This window comes from Jaculus jaculus, chromosome 1 (assembly GCF_020740685.1).
Source record: "Jaculus jaculus isolate mJacJac1 chromosome 1, mJacJac1.mat.Y.cur, whole genome shotgun sequence".
In the NCBI taxonomy this organism is placed as follows: domain Eukaryota; kingdom Metazoa; phylum Chordata; class Mammalia; order Rodentia; family Dipodidae; genus Jaculus; species Jaculus jaculus.
The window spans coordinates 244,098,329-244,120,223 of record NC_059102.1 but is presented as its reverse complement, the minus strand read 5'-3'; the positions used below and the strand labels follow the sequence as shown (position 1 = coordinate 244,120,223).

Below are 21,895 nucleotides of genomic sequence, written 5' to 3'. Positions count from 1 at the left end.
ACAGTCGAACGATCTCCAGCTCATTGTGAGAATTAAAAGGGTTAAAATATGTGAAAGGCTTAGAATAATTCCTGGCTTATTATAACTGCTCGCTCAAGGTTACCTGCTAAGAATGTTGTTGTTGGGGTTCCTGACTGTTGAGGGGACAAGCCCTTGCCCTCAGGGAGGGTGTAGTCAGACCAGAGGCCACTCCTTCAGTCAGCTGACCTATCCTGGGGATATAAATAATGAGGTATGGAGACATAGGATGGAAATAAAAGAATAGGAAAGACAGATGCCTTTATTGACCTTCTAGTACCCTTTCTTTTAATATATTTTATTTATTTGAGAGAGAGTGAGACTAGGTGTGCCAGGGCCTCTAGCCACTACAAACAAACTCCAGATGCACACGCCACCCTGTACAGCTGGCTTACATGGGTCCTGGGGTCCTTTGCCTTTGCAGGCAAACGCCTTAACTGCTAAGCCATCTCTCCAGCCCAGTACCCCTTCTTTATCTTCTTTTCTCTGGATAGTGTGTATTGAATCAGGTTTTCTGTTGTTTTGAAAGAGTTCCTAAGGCTGGCCTGAGTGAGAACTTTCCCTCTTTGCACACCCGGGGAACCTGAAATCTGCATGGGAAACAGAATAAGTTGTTGACATGGAAATGCACAAAGCAGACCAGACGACATTGCTGCTAGTTGACAATACAATTTCACACATTTTTTATGGCCTGTCTTCAGTTGGCAGGACCTCTTGACTGTAGTTTTAAGCACTCTGTCATTGAAGCCCCCACCAGGACTGTAAGCATGGGCATCCTGAAATGCACTTAGGGGCTAGAGAGATGGCTTAGTGGTTAAGGTGCTTGCCTGTGTAGTCTGAGGACCCAGCTTCAATTCCCCAGTACCCACATCAACCAGATGCACAGGGTGGTGCATGTGTCTGGAGTTTGCTTGCAGTGCCTGGAGGCCTTGGTATGCCCATTCTTTACCCATTCCCCCCCCCCACCGTCTCTCTTCCTGTCTTTCGAAAACATAAAACATACTTAGGAAGTCAGTCGAAGGAAAGCGGCTCATAATGGTAGTGAGGCAACAACTGCTCCTTAGTTAGGTATTTTCATGCTACATGTTATGTTTTCTTGGTTTTAGAATTAGAAACGGGGTACCCTAGATTTCAGCAAATCTTTAGGTGACCCTGCAAACCTGAATAGTACTTTACTCCTTATCTTCCTTTTGTCCCTATTGTGATTCTCAGCCAGACTTGCCACTTACAAAATATTTTACGCCTAAGAAAATTGTTTTCCTATTCATAAGATGGGTTGGGCCATTTCCCATAGGGGCCATCTTCAGCCCTTCCCTTCCCACCCACCTAGTGATTCTCCCCATCCACCCATCAGCATTCATGTTTCTACTCCCAGGGACTCCCAGTGCTGGGTCACCAGAGCAGTGAGGTCCTTCCCTTCCCCCTGGAGGACAGTCAGGCATAAGTCAGAGTGAGCAGGAAGGATGTCGTCGTTCTAGCCCTTTGGCTGGGGGATCATCTGCTGGTGGGTTCTTCCCAAGTCATGTTCAGCTTCAAGTCAGCTCTGTGCCCTGGCCGAGCACCAGGCTTCTTCCTGCTCTCCACTGGGCAGAGACGGAAGCAGTGCTTCCTTCAGGCATGTTGGCGCGCTTGAATGAGGAGAGCGATGCTGTTGCCAAGAGTCACACACTTGAAAAATTAAGTTTGAGAAATAGTGGTAAAGTGCACATAAGATTGGCTATTTTAGGCTAACCATTTTAAAGTGTGGAGCCCTTTAGCACTAAGTGCCTGCACATGGCTGTACCACCACCACCCTCCACCTCCAAGCCCTTCCATGTGCCCAAACTGAAACGCCATGCTCACCGGACAGTGGCCTGCCTCCCTCCGTCCTGCCTTCCCTCCCTCCAGTGCCTAGAAACCACCATTCTACTGCTTGCTTGCTTTTAGATTTTATTTATTTATTTATTAGAGATAGAGAATGGGTACACCAGGGCCCCCAGACACTGCAAGTGAACTCCAGACACATGCGCCCCCTTGTGTATCTGGCTTACATGGGACCTGGAGAATTGAACCTGAGCCCTTAGGCTTCACAGGCAAGCGCCTTAACTGCTAAGCCATCTCTCTCTAGCCCCTATTGCATTATTTTTGGGCATCAGACAACTCTAAGTAATGCATACACATGGATCCATCCATGTTTGTCCTTTTGTGACTTACTATACCTAGCATGCCTAGCAGAGTACCATCAAAGTCCATCCATTATTTTATTTGTTATATATTTTTATTTATTTGCAAGCAGAGAGAAATAGAAGAGAGACAGACAGAATGGGTGCTCCAGGGCCTCCAGCTACTGCAAAGGAACTTCAGATGCATGCACTACTGTGCATCTGGCTTTATGTGGGCTTTGGGGAATCGAACCCAGGTTGTTGGGTGTTGAAGGCAAGCACCTTAACCGCTAGGCCATCTCTCCAGCCCTATTTTAGGGTATTTTAGAATTTCCTCCTCTTGTAAGGTTGAATAATATTCATCTGAATGTGAATACTTATTTTATTTAGTCATCCTTTTAGCTATTGTGAATAATGTTACTATCAATCTTGATACATAAATATCTATTTAAGTCCCTGCTTTTAATTCTTTTGGGCATACACATATAGTAGAATTTCTGGTCATAATATGATAATTCTGTGTGTAATTTTCAGAACCACTAAACTATTTTCCACAGAAATTGAACCATTTTGCATTTCTACCAACCAGTTCCACTTTCCCTATATCCTCACTGTTTACTAATTTCTGGCTTAAAAACATTACTGTGTTAGGCAGCTTTTTGATACTGTAACAAAATGCTTGAGATAATAAACTTAAAAAGAGAAAAGGTTAGCCGGGTGTGGTGGTGCACACCTTTAATCCCAGCACTCAGGAGGCAGAGGTGGGAGGATCGCTGTGAGTTCGAGGCCACCCTGAGGCTACATAGTTAATTCCAGGTCAGCCTGGACCAGAGTGAGACCCTACCAAAAACGAAAGAGGAAAGGTTTATTTTGGATCGTAGTTTTGGAGATTTCAGTCCTTGATTGGTTGTTACCTATTATTGTTGCTTTTGGGCCAATGGCAAGACAGCTGATCATGGAGGGAGTGCATGGTAAAGCCATTTGCCCCACAAAAGAGCTCGTGTTCCCATAATTCTATTACAGGGCAGACCCCCAATGACCTATGACCTTTTACTAGGTCCTATCTCCTAAAGGGTCTACCACCTCCCAGTGATTCCACATAGACTTTTGGGGGCCACTAAAATTGAAACTAATGGATGTTAAGTGGTATTTCACTGTGTCTTTCCAAATATATCAAATATATTTGGGAGGTTGTTCTTGGCTTTTGGAGGTTTTGGTGGGGACAGAGGGTTTGAGGTAAGGTAGCTCAAGCCAGCGTTGAACTGACTTTGTAGGTGAGGATGGCCTTGACCTTCCGATCATCCTGTCTGTACCTCTCAAGTACTTGGATTATAGGCTTGTGCTAACATTCTTGATGTTTGTTCTCTAATAATGATTATTATACATAGTTGTAGGGTATAGTATCATATTTCAACGTATGTGTCCAATATGATCATGTCAGGTAAGTGACATATCCATCAACTAAAACATTTGTCCTTTCTTTGTGTTAGAACCTTCAAAATCCTTTCTACCAGCAAAATATTTTGAATTATGCAATTAATTAGTATCAGCTACAGAACCTTAGAAGTTATTTCTCATATCCTGGTGGACCATAGAACATTAAGTTTTATTTCTTAGACCCAGTTTTACTCCTTCTATTCATGTTAACCATCATCCCTCACTCCCCCACACCACACACTGCTCCAGTTCTGGTGACCATCATTCTGTTTTTGGCTTTTGGTTTTTTTTTTTTTTTTCAAGGTAGGGTCTCATTGTAGTCCAGGAACTCACTCCATAGTTCCAGACTGGCCTTGAACTCACGGTGAGCCTTGTATTTCTGCCTCCTGAGTGCTGGGATTAAAGGTGTGCGCCACCACACCCTGCCAACCATCATTCTGATTTTTTTCTGTGAGGTCAACATCTTATCTTCCACATAGATAATATTTGCTTTTCTGTGCCTGACTTACTTCTCCAAACATGATGTCCTCCAGTTTCATTCCTGTGGCTACAAATGATAGAGGTTCATTATTTTTGTGGTTGAATAATATTTCATTTTGTGTGTAGTGTGTGTGTGTGTGTGTGTGTGTGTGTGTGTGTGTGTGTGTGTGTGTATGTGACATTTTCTTTGTCATTCATCCAGCAGTACATACCTAGGTTGATTCTATATCTTGGCTATTGTTAATTGTGCCGCAGTCAACATGAAAAGATGCTCAGTAAAGGGGCTGCTGGATCATGTGATAACTGTTTTTAAGTTGTTGAAATTAGGAAGCTCCATGTTTTCTCTGAGCTAGTCTACATTCCCACCAACAGTGTGTGAATTCCCCTTTCTCCACATCTTTAAGCAATGTTTGTTCATTTCCCTCTTTTTTGGCAATAGCCATTCTAACAGGAGGAGATTGTCTATCTCATTGTGATTTCCATTTGCATTTCGCTAATGACTAGTGATGGTGTGTGTCTTCCTGCAGTTATTGACCACTTGTATATCTTCTTTGTAGAGATATCTAGTCAGATCCTTTGCCCATTTTTAATTGGACTGTTTGGATTTTGTTACTGAGGCTTTCTATATTCTGGATATTAATCCTTTATCAGATATGTTATTTGTAAATATTTTCTCCCATCCTATTGATAGTGTCCTTTGATGCACAAAAAAAGTTTTTGTTTTGATTTATGGGTCTTTGGTATGTTTTCACTTGTGTTTTGTGACAAGGTTATATTATGTAATCCAAACTGGCTTCAAATTTGGGATCCTGGTGCCTCAGCGTTTCTAGCATTGGGAATCTGTCTGTTGGTTTGCTTTTGAGACGGGGGTCTCACTATATAGTCTATGCCGGTTTTGAATTCTTGGGCTCAAGTGAGCCCCCTGTCTCCGTAGCAGCTCAAACTCCAGTCATGCACATTGCCTTCAGCTAAAAGTTTCATTCTGAATAAGTTCAGTTTATATAGTTTTTTTTTTTTTAACTAGTGTTTTGGGTATCCTATCTAAGAAATCATTGCCAAGTATGAAATCATGTAGCTTCCCTCCTATACTTTCTTCTAAGAGATATTTAGCTAATGGAGTTTAAAAAAAAAAAAAAAGGTTTCAAGCCCCAGAAGCCACATTTTTGTCATCTTGGCCTCCAAAGTCTCAGACTCATCCATCTTCCTATCTAGTGCAAAAGTCCATGTAGTAACCCTGACAGCCAGGCCACCAACCTTGCCTTGCGAGGCATAGTAACAGGGACTTTACTCTGTTTCTACTCCAATTCACATAGCATTCCGTTATAACAACATTTGTAAATGTGCCGCTGAACTCTGTTTTACTGTAACTTCTGCATATTCACCCAAATACTGTTGTCTAGGAAAAATGTAACTCCTCATCTGAACACATCAACCTGTTCTCTATAATTGCTCAGGCACTCTCTAGGGGGGAGCAAAAAACTCCCAGCTGATATCAATGTTTTCTAAAATGAAGCAGTTTTCCAGGTCCTTCATTGCCCTTCATTGGAAGCTCTCAAGTTGTTAACAGTCCTCTTAAAAGCTGGCACCTAGACTGGTCACCCGCCTGGCACCAGCAGCGGTCCTGGCAGGGCAGTATTCAAATCATGGCACTGCAGACAACTCATGTTCACTGCTGACCGTCATCAGTTGACAGCTCGGAACATTTTTACCACTTGAAAAGTGAAAAGGAATTTGTTTTTCTAAAAATAGAAAGGTCTGGAATTTAATCTAAGTAAGACGATAAGTCTCTCAGCCATCTGTCCTTCCCGTCCCTTGCACCCATGGCCGGCGGAAGGGAATCAAGGCCAGGAAGTCCATGCAGAGGTGGACGCAGGTGCTGGGGCTAGAGCCATGCCCAGGCAGAGGGACAGGAGCTCAGAGCCTGTCTTTCTGCCTCGGACGTAGGTCTGTCTCTGTGCCTCTATTTGTGTCCATGTCAGGGGTGGTCTGGGTGGGGCGTGGGGGAGCACCGTGGCAGTGATGGATGGGAAGTGGCAGTCCAGCTACAGAGCCTGCCAAACTCCACCGCCACATGGCTGGGGGACACTGTTCGTGTTGTTCGTGTATGCCATTGGTGGTGCTGGCCGGACCAAAGTCCTAAAACTCAAAACCCATGCCAAGGGCTGCAGGGCCCGAGACAGCATCAGCAGGCCCCCATCTTGAGGAGCTGCTGGCCACACCCCATCTCTTCCCAGGTGGTGTCCCCACCCTGCGTGTGGCTGGATGTCCCAGGCTTCTTGTTTCCTCCCTGCCTCTCCTCCCTCCTCTCCCCCAGCCTGTCCTCTTGAACTGTGCTTGGGGGCTCAGCAACAGATGGGATTCGTTTCCTCCTTGGCTCTGAAGTGTCCTGACGTTGAAAAATGTCAAATAAAATAAACCATAGGCCCTTGCCTTCTCCCAGGCTGTCTGCTGGCTCCCAGAGGCGGTGAGCTTAAGCCTTAAAGCGATACTTCCAGGTTTGTGACAAGGCTTCTCTGCGGTCGTCTCCTAAGGAGCCCCTATGCACTGCTCTCGAGCTTGACTTGCATCTGACTCCCCGATCCCGAGATGCCCAGCCGAACACTGCCAGCGGCAAGGGTTCTCCGGCATGGGCACTGGGCCTACGAGGTCTGTCACAGAGAGAATCCCCTGCGCCTTGGCTGGGCAAGAAAGAGTTGTTTCGCATCTTTCTTCTTCCTTTTGCTTCCTGGTGGCTCTGCAGCTGGCCCACCTGGTAAGCAACCGGACCAGGTCTGGCTTTGGCCCATGAACACAAGGGTGGGAGCGAAAAGAGGTGTCAGGCCACAGGAGGACCCAGTGCTCAAGCACAGGAAGGAACCTCAGTTTCTTCCCGTAAGGGACTCAGATGGAAAAGGGGGGGGGAGGCTGGGCAGGCAGCTCAGTGGTACGGCACTGGCCTTGCAGGGATGAGGCCCTGGGTTCAGTCCCTATGTGTTAGGCGGTTTTCTCATTGGAAGACCAAATGTTTGACAAGAAACCATTTAATGAAGGAGGGCTTGTTCTGGCTCACAGTTTCAAGGGATACAGTCCACCATGGCCAGGAAAGCATGGCAGCGGGGGTGTGAGGGGACGGTCATACTGCGGTTGCAGCCAGGAAACAAAGAGCAGACAGGAAGTGGGGTCTGTATGAGCCTCAAAGCCCACCACTGAGGTACCTCCTCATGCAAGGCCGCACCGACTGAAGGTTCCTCGGCCTTCCCAAACAGCCCCATCAGCTAGGGACCGAGGCTTCAGACATGCACAACACCCCAGTGATGCAATAATTAGTAGGATGTTTAGTGGATTTGTAGTTTTAAAAAAAAGAGAGATGTGCAGCTGAACACCGGTCGTTGTCTTGTTTTGGGCAGCAGTGAATGATTATGGTGCTGGTCTACGGATCTGTGCACGGCCTTGGCTGATAATTCTCTGCAGTGCAGGGGAAGGAGCACTGGGCTAATCTTGAGATCTGAAGCCCAGCCCCGAGCAGAACTCTAGGTTTCTGACTGACACTAAGTAAGTCACCCAACCTCTCTCTTCTGTCTATAAGAAGATAACTGTTTTTGCATGGCAGGGCTTAAAGAGAAAAAAAAAAAGGTCTAAGAGTGCTTTGAGAAGCATATAAGGATGTTGGTTTGAAACAAATTCCCCTCTCAAAATAATGTTCTATTTCTTTGGCTTCTATCTTAGAGATTAAGGGCTGGAGAGATGGCTCAGCAGTTAAGACACTTGCCTGCAAATCTGAAGGACTCATAACTCACCAGATCCCATGTAAGCCAGACATACAGTGATGAAAGGAAGGAAGGAAGGAAACTGGTGAAGAGTGGGGAAGCAGGTTAGGGAAGAGTAGGAAGGTGACTGTACGCAAGTTACTGCCATCTTCACGTGGGGCTTAGGGATTGTTTGGCGGTGATGTGGAATACACCTCAGGGCCTTTCAGCTCCACTCATATTGGCTGGAGGATGCTCCTAGGGGTACTGAATCATACTTCTAGCTACTCAGGCTGGGTCAGCGGCGTCTGTGTCAGTGTTCTTGTGTAGGCACGTCGTCAGTGACTGCAGAGAGGACACAGACTCCATGATGAAGGAGGAAAGTGAGAAGGAGGTATGGAATCAGATTCCTGGGCTGCCTGATGGTGGGTAACTTCAGAGAGCCCCGGGCTTTCAAAATCCCTATAATTCTTTTTAGATTTTTATTTATGAGAGAGAGAAAGAAAGAAAGGGAGAGAGGGAGAGAAAGAGAGAGAGAGAGAATGGGTATTCCAGGCCTCCGACTGCTGCTGCAAACAAGCTCCAGACACATGTATCACTTGGTGAATCTGGCTTTATGTGGGTACTGGGAAATTGAACCCAGGCCATCAGGCTTTGCAGACAAGCATCTTTTTTCAAATTTATTTATTTGACAGAGAAAGAGGAGGAGGAGGAAGAGAGAGGGAGGGAGGGAGAGAATGGGCACTCCAGGGCCTCCAGCCACTGCAGACGAACTCCAGATGCATGCACCCGCTTGTGCATCTGGCTAAAGTGGGCTCTGGGAAATCAAACCTGGGTCCTTTGGCGCTGCAGGCAAACACCCTAACCGCTAAGCCATTCCTCTAGCCCAACAAGCATCTTTATGTACAAGCAATCTCTCTAGCCCATCCCCTTAAAATGCAATCGCAAACCTTCCTCAGTTGGCAGGGTTAGTATGTATATTATGCAGTGTCTCTTCAAACCTGGAATAGGCCAGGTATTCTCGAGGGTTGCTAGTTGCCATAGCAATTGATGCCATTTGAGGAGTCTCCCCTCCTCTGGGTGTCCTAGTAACCTACAATTGAGCTGCTGCAGTTGTCACTCCGTGTGATGACGTGCAGTATGGCTGACAGTTAGGGAGGAAAGGGGTTGCAGAAGCTGTTGAGATGGGTTTGCCACCTTCCCCAGCCCTGCCCACCTGCCTCCCTGACCGTTTCTCTCTCCTCTGTAGCTGCCAGCTCTTCATTTGCTCCACAATCCATATATTCGATGATCAACCAGCCTGGCTTGTATGTGCCTGGAAATTCCATGCAAGCTGATAATGTCCAAAAGAGCACAAATTTCAAGTGTAATAGGATGGGTCAGACTGCATCTCTGAGGCTTCAGAACTGTTTATTCTGGATAGGAAGAGCAATAAAATTGTTGTTAGAAGCCAGGCACAGTGGCGCACCCCTTTAATCCTAGCACTCAGGAGGCAGAGGTAGGAGGATCGCCATGAGTTCATGGCCACCCTGAGACTAGAGTGAATTCCAGGTCAGCCTGAGCTAGAGTGAGACCCTATCTCGAAAAACCACACACACACACACACACACACAAAATATTGCTAGGAGGTGACAGAAATAAGTGTGTGTGTGTGTGTGTGTGTGTGTGTGTGTAAAATCTCTGTTGGCATGCAGTAGGTGCTCTGTAAATGTTAATGCTTTCTCTTCCCTTGTTTGGCTTCTGGAAATGCAAAACTATTAGCTCATCTGTGCAGTGTAACTTTCCTGCCTAAGTGGCGATTCCTGCTTGCTCTACTCATCGTTTTCAGATCTCCTCCCATCAGGGCGCTTTTCCTAATTCATCCCATTGCTGTATGATGGCTGCTTGACTCTGGGCTGTCCTGGAACTTATGTGCCTAATTTGTAGTGTAGTAACTTGTGCTTTTATGATTCCCTAACCATTGTAAAGCGGCAGTTTATAAAGCACTAACATGGCATTATCGTATTTAATCTTAACAACAATATGAATTAGATATTCTTTGTCCCAATTTACAAGCCAGGGAATTGGAACTCAGTTTAGCTGGCTGGTAGAGTTACAACACTTTGGATTTGAAGCTTCATGGCAAAGGCTGGCCCTCTGACTCCCATGGTCTTCACTTGTTCCGGTCTCCCACTGCTTGGCAGTGTGTGTCTTGGGACAGGGCAGGGATCATGGGCCCTGCGGTGGAACAGGAGTCTTCTGTCTGGTTCCCCCCGACAGGCAGCAGCTTAAGTTCTCAGGCCATGCTGTTGAGTAACCAACAAGTCCTTGTTAGACACCCCTGCTCCGATGCCCCTGATTGACCGCTCCATCTCTCTCGCTCCAGGGAGCCACAAAGTAGCCACAGCCAGGAGCTCGGGGCCAACAGCAGGAGGAGCAAGCCAAGCATCTCAATGCAAGCCCTTGTTTGACACCAGCTCAAAGGCTGGGCTGTCCCAGGACGTTCCTAGGGGCCATTCTGGTCTCCGGGCTATCAGAAGTCTCTGGCCCGGCAGCAAAAGACCATTTATTGAAGCTGAAGAGAAGACCAGCAGGCCAGGGAGGAGATGAAATGATCTCTGCTGATGTATCTCGGTGGCCAGGGAGCCAGCACCGGCCGGCTCATGCAAGACTGGATGTGGAAAGCAGGCAGGCAGGCAGGCAGGCAGGCAGGCAGGAGTCAGGCCCAGACCTGAAGCATGCAGCCACTTCAGAAGTGGACCAACCCTGTGGGACAGGGTCCTGGAGACAGCAGGTGGGAGAGGGTGACATGGAGGCATGTTCCACAGAGATGGTGCCTTTGTGATGCACATGCCAAGGAATGAGAAGGAGAGACGGCTACTGTGAGAGAGAGGCCCATCTAAGCACCGGAGAGAGGTGACCGGATGCCGAGAGGCAGCATGTGCGAGGCTGGGAGGATGCGGGTCAACCTGTGCGCCCGGGGTGTTCAGCACCCACCTAGGCAGTGTTGAAGTAGAGAGACTTCCAGAAAGGAGTGAAAGCACCTTGCTGAAAGCAGGATGAGCTAGTGACTCAGTCAGCCCCCACTTCTCCTTGGCCAGCTCCCACTCAAAGGGGGGGTCTATGCTCTGTCTCTTCCTTCTTGTGGGGCATCTGCAGCGTGGAGACAGAGACAGAACGCCCCCTCTCCTGGGTACTTAGGTGCTTGTAGCCCATCTCCAGTCCTGTTTCTTACTGCCCACCTCCTCAGTCCCTCAGGCTTCCTTCCTGGCTGGGTCTGACTTCTGTCCCAGCCACTGTGGGTCTGAGGATCCACACATGCATGGCCACGTGGACAAAGACTGGATGATGGGGCTTCTAGCAGCAGGGCTTCCCAGGAGGGCTGAGCATTATTAGGTGGTAAGGGACAGAGCTTATCTGGCTGTCACTACCCCTTTTCAGCCCATAACAAGCTTTGGAAAAAGGGCTCTGGGGATAGCGAGCAGCTGTGGCCCCATGCTGGAGGGAACTTGCCCTAGATGTTCCCTGCTTTCTGGGTTTGGCCTGGGAAAAGAACTTGGTTGTGAGCTTCCAGCTGAGAAAACCCATTACAGTCTGGCAGGCAGCAGCTAGCTGTGCAAGCTCTTACACCGCCGCCGCCCCCCCACCAGTCCCACCGGTTAATTTCCTGTTCTTGGACAGCAGAGTAGCAAAGTACCTGGAATATTCTAGAGCCTCATTGACCTGGATTTGATTTTCAGCTTGCCCCTCACTACCCACATGTTCTTGAGTGTTACCTAGCCTCTTTGTTCTTCAGTATGGAAAGAAGGATGGTGCCAATACACCAAGGTATTTGTTCATATATTTAAATTTTATTTATTTTTTTTATTTGCAAGTAGAGAGAGAGAGAGAGGAAAATAAAAGAATGGGTGCACCAGGGCTTTCAGCCACTGCATATGAATTCCAGATGCATGTGCCACTTTGTGCATCTGGTTTTACATGGATACTGGGGAATTGAACTCAGGTCATTGGCTTTTTGCAGGCAAGTGCCTTAACTGCTGAGCCATCTCTCCAGCCCTGTCCATATATTTAATGTGTACTTTATAGAGCACTTACTACCTACACCAGGCACTACAGATACAGCAGGGGGAAAACTAGACATTGTTCTTAAACTTACATAAAACGAAAAAGAAGTGGAAAACAAATAAATGTATAAAAACCATTAACTAAGGCTGGAGAGATGGCTTAGCGGTTAAGGCATTTGCCTGCAAAGCCAAAGGACCCAGGTTCGATTTCCCAGAACTCACGTTAACCAGCTGGTGTTTGTTTGCAGTGGCTGGAGGTCCTGACATGCCCATTCTCTCTCTCCTCTTTTTTCTGTCTAATAAATAAATTAATAAATAAAAATATTTAAAAAAATTAAAAACCCATTAACTATAAGTTTAAATGATGCTGTGTTACAAGGAAGAATAAAGCCTTGGGAAAGGGGGCTGAGAACAATGGATGGATGGCAGCCATTTGAGATAAGGTGATGAGGAACGATTTCCTTTATGGATGGGATAATCGACAAGCAGAAGAGCACGGGCAGACGCCCCAAGGCTACCACGAGTGTGTGTTCAAGGAACCAGAAGGAGGTCAGTGTGTCTGAAGCCAAGTAGACAAAGGCCAGAGTGGTCAGAAACGAGGTCAGGGGGTAGCTAGAGGCCAGGGGTGAGGACTGTGTCTTTTCTAAGAGCCACTGAGGCCTTGAGGGAGAGGCTAACGCATCAGGTCACGTTGCAGAGGGTTTGCTAGTGTGAGCAAAAGCAGATGACAGTCACACCTGATGTACAGGCAGATGTTGGGCAAGGGTTTGGAGGAGTCCAGGAGATGATACATGTACACTGAATACACATACCCATGCACACACACAAGGGAATGTGCTCAGTGACCCCGCCTGGGGTCATCAGCCCCCACCTTCCTTCCCTCTCCCTCCTCGGCGTCCTCCATCCTGGACTCTCGGGAATAGTAAGCTAGGCCGACTAAGACAGTAGCTCACCAAGTAAGCTCTGTTGGGGCTCTCCTCTCCGCTGCTGCTCCCAACTGTGGGGGTGGTGGGAAAGGCAGATCTCCACAAAGGTTGTATAAATATTTGCCGAACAGTAACACAGCTGGAAGCAGGGCCCCTTCCTCCAGCTGGCTCATTTGCCACCCCAGAGAAATCTCAGCTGGGACTAATCCCGGTCTTCAGAACACTCCACCGTGCATGCAGCCGCTGATGCACGAAGCCTCCCTTTCAGTCTCTCACCTACCGGCTTTCCAAACCTTTCACTTTGGCCTCAGGCTGGCCCCAGAGAGGGAGCCATCAGGAAGTGGTGACACTGTCTGGAAGAATCTTGACCTGGGAATCAGGAAAGTTGGGTTGTGTTGAGGAGTGTTCAGCATGGCACTGTCCTTTAGAAGTGGACAGGTGTGGTGGCCTCTAAAGTCTTCTATTTTTGTTTTGTTTTTGAAGCAGGGTCTCACTCTAGCTCAGGCTGACCTGGAGCTCACTTGGTAGACCAAGCTGGCCTCAGCAATCCTAGGTTACCCTCCTGAGTGCTGGGATTAAAGGTGTGCACCACCACAGCCAGCCTGAAGTTCTCTCAATCTCTGATGCTCTGTATCTCTGACTCCGTGAATTTAGTCTGGTCCAGGCTCCCTGGTACCTCCTCCAGGAAGGGTTTGGTGGTGGGTGAGAGGCAACAGCCTCACTGGATCAGGAGAAGAGGAGGGAAGTTTACCAGGCTCACACCAAGAGCACTGGAATGCCTTAGCATTGCTAACAGATCAAAAGATCCACTGGTGATCCCTGAGCTGGTTCTCAGGTCATCATGGTTTCCACATCTAGGGCCAGATTACTTCAGGCCACTCTTTGAGTCCTTCTGGCCTGGAGTGATCTATGCAAGTGTAAGAATCGCTGCCTGGCCTTGGGCTGCTAGCTTGCTTGGAACTAGAATAAAATCATACATGTGAAAATGCTCCAAAAACTTCCACTGTCCTGGTGTGATGGTGCACACCTTTAACCCCAGCATTCAGGAGGCAGAGGTAGGAGGATCATGAATTTGAGGTCACCCTGAGACTACATAGTGAATTATAGGTCAGTCTGGGCTAGAGCAGAAAACCCTACCTTAAAAAACAACAACAAAACAAACAAACAAAATCTTTCATTACACAGAGGCTGGGAATGGTTTTTCTAGAAATTTCTGTCAAGGCCATAACAGAAGGCTCCCTCAGGCTTCAGTGGGGTCACTAGAGGATCTGAGATAGGGGTTTTTAAAAATATTATATTTATTAATCTGTGAGAGAGGCAGAGAAAGTGGATGCACCTGGGCTTCTAGCCATTGCAAACTCCAGATGCATGCGCCACCTTGTGCTTCTGGCTTGCGTGGGTCATGGGGAATTGAACCTGGGTCCGTAAACTTTACAGGCAAGCATCTTAACCACTACACCATTTCTCTAACCCTGATGTGGGTTTTTGAAGCTGAATTAGGGACATGGCCAGAAAACTTCCCATCCATTCAGCCCCAGTATGGGCAGAGTTGATCACTGAGTCCCTCTCTCAAACCCTTTCTCTCTTCTTTCCCTTATTTTCTTATCATTTCACCCCATATCTGTGCCACCGAGGCTTTTATCAGTGGCTGGGCATGGTGGCACATATCTATAATCCCAGCACTAGGAAGATTGAGGCAGGAGGGTCATGAGTTCAAGGTTGGCCTGGATTACGTAGTAGTGACAGTGCAGTCTGGGCTGCATAATGGCAATCTGTCTTAAAAACAAACAAATACCAACAACAAAAAGAAAAGAGTCAGGTGGTCATGGTGGCACACGTCTTTAATCCCAGCACTTGGGAGGAAGAGGTAGAAGGATAGCTGTGAGTGCAAGGATGGCCCAAGACTACATAATTCCAGGTTAACCTGGGCTACAGTGAGACCATACCTTGAAAAAAAAAAAAAGAAAGAAAGAAAGAAGAAGAAAAGAAAGCTAAAATGCTACCCACTCAGCCCAGCTGATGTGGGATATGTGGAGGTGTGTCCAGACCCAGGTCTCACCTACAGGCTCTGGAGGCATTCTCTTACTGGCCAAGACCTGTGGAGAGGCAGAGTTTTCCATCTGAGAAGTTAAGTAGCCTCACAGTTGGTGACAAAGGAGAAATAGGGTGGTCAAAGGACAGAGTGACAGGTACCTAACCTGGGACTCCATCTACTCAAGGGGCTGACCAAGATCAGGTATGTGGTCAGGCCCTAGGCTGGTGACACTAGACTTTAGAAGTTCCTAGGCAAGTGACTCTGGGGTGTACTAACCCTGAAATACCTGACAATTCTTTTTTCTTTTTTTCTTATTCCATTTTAACCAACCAGGCTTTGAGATTATTCATTGCCAGGGACACAATCAGAACCACCCACCAACTGTCTTTAGGTGTCTGTCTAAAAAGGGACTTTGGGGCTGGAGGGATGGCGTAGTGGTTAAGGCCTGCAAAGCCAAAGGATCCGGGTTTGATTGCTCAGGACCCATGTTAGCCAGACACACAAGGGGGCGCACGCGTCTGGGGCTCCTTTGCAGTGGCTGGGGGCCCTGGCATGCCCATCCTCTCTCTCTCCTTCTCTCTTTCTCTGCTAAAAATAAATAAATAAATAAATTTTAAAAAGGGACTTTGATAGAGAGGACCTTGAGTCTGGATCCTAGTGACTCCCAGAGATCTCAAGATCAGGAAGTTAGGGGCGAGGAGAGGAAATCACTGTTCTCGTGAGTCTGAAGAACCTCATGCACATCAGAATCAGACCTGACCTGTGCTGTGGATGTTTTTTGACCTTGCCAAGCCTCAGTTTCCCCCCTGTAGAGAGTCACTCTGATGGTTCTGGCACAGGAGATAAATGAGATCATAGCTGCCAAGACCTCTTGGAAGAGAAGTACCAAAGAGGCACAGAAGAGGCCTCTCTGAGATTCACAGGCCTTTTTCCCCTCATTCTTGTTGGCTGGCTTTTCTTTCTGGAAAAGTGCCTGGCCCCCAGCTCCCTTTCAGCAGGTGTTTTCCCCTCTACTGTCCTCCAGTCCCTCAGACAGAAGCATCCAGAATCACCCCTGCATGCCGCATGCCGCTCCCCCTCACCCCCCCACCCCCCCCCCCCGTAGTCAGGACCATCCTGCGACCGCCTTGTGATAGGCAAAGTCAGGAGCGGGCTTGTTGACAGGAGCGGCTGTTTTTCTGACTTCACAAAAGCCCCAGATAGCATTCCTCTTCAGCGCGACAGTCCAATTACAAAAGTGCCTTGACCTGTGGGCTGAAAATAGCAGGTGCTAATTTGTATGCTATTTATTTAAGCAGCAAAGCCTCTGGGACCCCACCCCCAACCCCTTCCCCTAGGAAAGCCACTCTTAGCCTATGCAAATAGGAAAGTAGACACACCAGGGGATCCCTCTTCCCCGTGGGGAGGAAGGAGAGACATGGAAGGATCCCCCAATTCTGCTGGTTTGTAGCAGCTGAGGAATTCGTCCCAAGGAGGAGGAGGGGAAGAGAAACCCTCAAGCCCAGAATTCTCAGCAGGGACTCAGGAAGCTGAGACCCCCCTCCCCCATGCTAGTCCCTGGGGAGAGACAAAGGGGGCTGTTGGACAGGTAGGCTGCAAGGTTGTGAGGAAGAAGGACAATGGCTACATGGGCTTGTGTATGTGTGTGTGTGTGTGGGGGGGGGGTTGCTATGAAGGAATGCTCAGGGATAGCTCAGTTCCCTTCACGAGACCTTCTTCCTTCCAAGTAATCCCCCATGCCTTCCTTAGATCCTCCCTCTAGCTCTGCCTCCAAGCCACGGAAGAAAAAAAAACCTTATGGAAAACCTACAGCTAGATCTAGAGAACAACATCCCCTGCTGATGACCTTCCTCTGGCTGACAGTCATTTTACTCAGGGTTCATGCTGGCTGAGGCTAAAGAGAATCCCTCATGGTGCGTCACTGTGAGCTGTTCCCCAGATGACCCCCAGGCCAACTCCAGTGCCACAGCAGGGCCAGAACCTTCCAGGAGCCCAGATTGTGCTCACCCTCGGCTGGGGGTGGTGGTGAAGACGGGAGGTCCAGGACAGCACTGGAACCGGGGAACTGAGATGGAAGTAGGTCCAGGGACACCATCCTGGCCTGAGATAGAAGAATGTACTAGAGATACCATGACCCTTGCTCTGATTTCCTCCAAAGCTGATCTGATTGAAAAGTCTAGCTTTCCTAAGTCTTGCCACCCAAGCCCCTTGGAAAGTGAATAAAAATCTATTTGTTGAGGGCTGATGAGATGGCTTAGTGGTTAAGGTGCTTGCCTGTGAAGCCTAAGAACTGTTCGAATCTCCAGATCCCACGTAAGCCAGATAGATGCACAGTGAAGCAAGGCAACAGTGTCACACATGGGGGTGCACACATCTGGGGTTTGCAGTGGCTGAAGGCCATGGCCCATTCTCTCCCCCCCCCCGTTGCCCTCCCCGACTCTTTCTCTCTTAAATTAAAAAAAAAAAAAATCTATTTTTTCCCCCACCCCACCCGTGCCCATGCTAAGGAGTGAACTGAGGTATGGGACCCAGGATCACTGCAGCTTTTTACTCTCCTTTGAAGTATATTTATAAAACGTGGCCACGATGTACACCTCCACATATAAAACCCCTCTCTGGGCCCAGACTGTTCAAGAACCCAGAGACTGAGGTCTCCAAACTCTGAGAACTGTGATTCATTCATTCCCCGGGAACTTGGCCCCAGGCCAGTGCTGACCTTCAGGGGACAGGCAGCACGTGCTACAGGCACTAAGGGGAAAGGGCTATCCTTAAAACACAGAGCTAAGGCTGCGAGGAGGAAGGCTTTCAGGAGTGCTAATCTGCTGCTCTCTAGCATTTGTGACAACTGAGTCCTATAAAGCGAGAGCACATGCCACAAAAGGTCTATGAGGACTTGGTACAGCTCAGCCCCACAGTGCTGTGCCCAACATCAGAGACAACTGCTCTGTGGTTCAGTCGTCTTAGTTTAGCACTTCCTGGGGCTTTAAAGAGGAAGAATTGCTGTTGTTGTTTTTAAAATACTTTTGATTGTTTATTTTTATTTATTTATTTGATAGAGGCAGAGAGAGAGAGAGAGAGGGAGGGAAGGAGAGAGAGAGAGGGAGATAATGGGCGTAGCAGGGCCTCTAGCCACTACAGACGACCTCCAGATGCCTGTGTGCATCTGGCTTACATGGGTTCTGGGGAATCGAGCCTCAAACCCAGATCCTTAGGCTTCACAGGCAAACACTTATATCCTAAACCATCTCTCCAGCCCTAAAATACTTTATTTTATTTTATTTATTTATTTGAAAGAGAGGCCAAGAGAGAGAACGGGCACACCAGGGCCTCTAAGCCACTGCAAAGGAACTCCAGACACATGTGCCACCTTTTGCATCTGGCTTATGTGTCTTGGGGAATTGAACCTGGGTCGTTTGGCTTTGCAGGCAAACACCTTAATTGCTAAGACATCTCTCCAGCCCTGTTTTTTTTTTCTATCCATTTCTACATCACAGTCCTCCCAGCTTGCTGGGTTCACACTGGGTTGAGACCTCAACCTTGGATGTGTATCCTCTTCTTGGAAAGCCAAGAAGCAGGGCCATGGGGGCAACCCAGCCTGTCCTTTCCCTTTGACCCAGATAGCAAGGTGCCAGCTGGGCCTAGAGGGCAGAGGAGCCTGGTGGGGTGGGCCATGCTACTTTATCCCATTTTTATGCCCTAGGTAAAATCATGTCTTGGGATCCTTTCCTTCAAACCAGTGAGCTGAAAATGTCTCTTGGATGAAGGCACAGATCCTTGCTTGGTGTGAATTGCTTTCTTCCACTATAAAAGCACTTCTCTCACCTCATCTGTGGTCTGTTGAATGTCAGAAACCCATTGGGTTCCAACCCCCTGAAGGTATCAGCACTGGGAGGAGTCACACTATCCTATCTGACACCATGTAGAAGGTTCCAGAACCAACCCCTGGCAACATGAGCCCCATCTGACTTTTAAAAAATTGTTTATTTATTTCTTTGTTTGAGGGAAGAGATAATAGAGAGAAAATGAGCACACCAGGGCCTCTAGCTACTGCAAGGAACAAACTTCAGATGCACACGCCATTTTGTGCATCTGGTTTTATGTGAGTACTGGGGAATTGAACCTGGTCCTTTGCAGGCAGGCACCTTAACTGCTAAGCCATCTCTCCAGCCTGCACCTGATTTTTATCTTGTTTGAAATACCTATGGATTCCATGCTCCATTTTAAAAAAATAGTTATTATTATTTGCAAGCAGGGAGGGAGGGGGGAGAGAATGGGTGCTCCAGGGCCTCTTGCAAATGAACTCCAGATGCTGGAGCCACTTTGCGCATCTTGCTTTGGGAGTTCTGGGGATTCGAACCTGGGCTCCATCGCTCCAGCCCCCATACTCCAATTTTGACTGATTTGTAAGAAGCCTAAGAAACGGGCGAGAAGGAGGTTGGGAAGAAGTCTTCTGCGGACAGGTTCTGTCCAAGATTCCTCAACTCTACCCACCCGTAGACCTCAGCCCCGGGGCAACCTGGAAATGCCCCGCTACTCAGCGTCCCCTTGTGCCTTTGCTGCGCGAGTCCTGGAGCTCAGAGGACCGCAGCTGGCATTCAGAGGGTTAACTCGGGGAGCTGCCCAGGTGGAGGTCGGTGCCCCCAGCCCTCCTCGCGCACCTCGGCGGCTAGCTCCTGAGGCCCCCAAGGCCACCGGGGCGAACGGGGGGCTGCGGTGGCTCTTTGTCTACCTGCTCTGGGCGTTAAAGAGCCCGCCGGCAGCCTGCATTGCCGGGGCTCGCGACCGAAGTCAACGACTGGGGGAAAATGGGGCTCTGTCGCTTTAAGTACAGCCAGAGCCGTAAGTACCGGGTCGGCAGCGCGGAGAGAAAGGGGAGCGCGGGGCCGGCGGGTGAGGTGTCCGCCCCTCCGCGTGCTCGGCTGCTCAGACCTTTTGGGGTGTCCGCCGCGTGCCCAGGCCAGGGCAGTCCCCGGGGAGGGAGCGCTGGGTGTCCATCGGGTGACTGGTCTCCTGAGCCAGGGAAGATGCTCCATCTACCCCTGCCCAGGTCCGTGAGGACCGCGAATTTCCCCCGCAGGTAAGCAAGTCCTCCGGGGTGACCCCGTCGCCCTGGCGCGGAGGAGGGGTGGGGTGCGGGGGACGACCCGGGCCGCAGCTCCTCGGGCCGCAGCAGATCGGGGCTTGGGGGGCGGCGGTGGGTGTGGGGTCTGCAAGGAGGAGGGTCTTGGCCGTGCTCCTTCCTGTCACAGCACCGGCCAGCCACCGCTGGGCTTGCTGCATTTTGTGGGGCTGGAGGTGAGGACAGGGGAGCCGGGGGCCCCCAAGAGACCTGGAAGCACCGAGACAAAAGCTCAACTTGATTGAACTCCCAGGGGACTGGGTCCTCGGGGACCGGGCGGGTGTCTGGACACCCAGGAACCCCCAGCCCCGGAAGCTCCGGTTCTTGGAAGGTGGGGGGAGATGCAAGGATGAGACCCGAGGAAGGGAGGGGCCATGGAATTTGTGACACCTCCCCCCCCCACAGCTGGCTGGATCCCTTCTCAAGTGGGACGGTGCCCTAGGAGAGGGGCAGGGGGGGGGGGATAAGAATCCGGGAGCCCTGTGATTTTGTGAAGCTCGGGTAAGGTGAGGTCGTGCCCAGAGGTTCCTTGGGGAAAGGGAAGTGAGAGAGACTGCTGCCAGCCCCAGGTCCCTCCGAGCTGGTTAGGAAGTGCACCCCAGAGGCCTGGGAAATTTCAACAGCCCATGCTGAGACTTCTGATTCTCCTGAGAGTTTCCCGCCTCAAACTCTCACCCCGTTACATATACTGGGACCCCTCATCCTCTCCAGACCTGGCTGACTGGTAAGGGTGGGGAGGGTGAATGGGAGGCCCTAAGCGCGGTGCAGTAACCACACCTACCGCATGGTTCAAGCGCTCCTATCCCAGCAGCCCAGACTTGCCCCCTGAAATGAGCTCCTGCTTCCTTGAAGGGAGCCCCACGTCCTCTCCGAGACTCATTTGCAACTCTAGGGCACAGAAAGACTTGAGTAAGAGCAAAGAGTTGCCAAGGCCTAGGAAAGGGCGGTATCTGCCCTGTGCCTTCCCCTGCAGGACACTGGACACTGGCACCATTGGAAGTCGTCCTGACCCCAGACTTTTTTGACCTCGGCCACACAGAATGCGGGGTTGTCATAAAAGAAAACAGTTCATGAGGAGAGAGTAGGGCTATTGGGGGGACCTCTGGGGAGTCTTACTTCAGGTGAGATCGTGGGTTCAGTTGTGTACAGCTGGGCGGACCCTAGAGAAAGCGGAGGGAAAGGGCTGCTTACAGCCTCCAAGCCCTCCCGCCACTGCCACAGCAATTGGAATCTACTTAAGACAAACACACGCGCGCTTGTGCCCAAGAGAAACCTTGTCGCTGCCACCCACCCAAGATTTACACAGGCTCTACTCTTCTGTTCATGGCCTCCCCCACCCTCAGAAGGAGTGAAAGCTTCTCAGAGGCCCTTTCCCAGAGCCCATCACTGTTTCTTATACATCAGTGTTCTCTAGGTACCTGCTCTTTTCTTTTGAGTTGATATCACCCCAGCCCCCTTCCTTAGCTCCACTTCAGGAGAGCCACCCTTTCCCCCAGGGGGAAACCTGGCCGTTTGTAGAGTGGGACCCCAGCTGTTTACTGCACACCTAGCCCAATTTCTTGGCAGGTGTGCTGGGGTGGGGACCTTTCTGCCAACCCCCAGAGAAAGGAGCAGGTCACATTACACCTCCCCAGCCTGCCGGGGTGGGGCTGGGCTGAGCCAAGCCTGTGGCTTTCTTTCTATTCAAGCCCAGGGATTTGCAGGCTGAATGTGGAGGGTAGGCTAGGGGAGGAGAGAGGAGATGTTGTAAAGCGTAGGTCAGCCCTCCAATTGCTACACTTCAATTATAAAGTTTAACTAGTCTGGCTGTGGGCCACAGAGGGGGAGCTTAGCCCAGGCCTTTGCTCTGGGGACATCTAGAAACTTCCTGTCAATGATGTTTGGCTGAGACCAGTGGGGGATCAAAGAGATGCTTTTCCCTAGGACTCAGGATCCCCTTAGGATCCAATGGAGACAACGCAGGGAGAATGT

The 21,895-nt window shown here is 49.4% G+C and overlaps 1 protein-coding gene across 6 annotated transcripts in view; it reads left to right on the top strand.

The window, feature by feature from the left end:
• Positions 1-21,895, top strand: part of Nav1 (neuron navigator 1) — a 204,140-nt gene that overhangs the window by 94,989 nt on the left and 87,256 nt on the right. Inside the window, exon 1 of one of the 6 annotated variants that reach the window (XM_045152042.1) lies at positions 19,760-19,882. The exons of the other annotated variants lie outside the window; for them this stretch is intronic. Within the exon in view, the coding sequence (XP_045007977.1) occupies positions 19,830-19,882 (53 nt within the window). The 5' untranslated portion in view covers positions 19,760-19,829. Of the gene's footprint in view, positions 1-19,759; positions 19,883-21,895 lie in introns of those variants that run through there. 6 annotated transcript variants of the gene reach the window in all.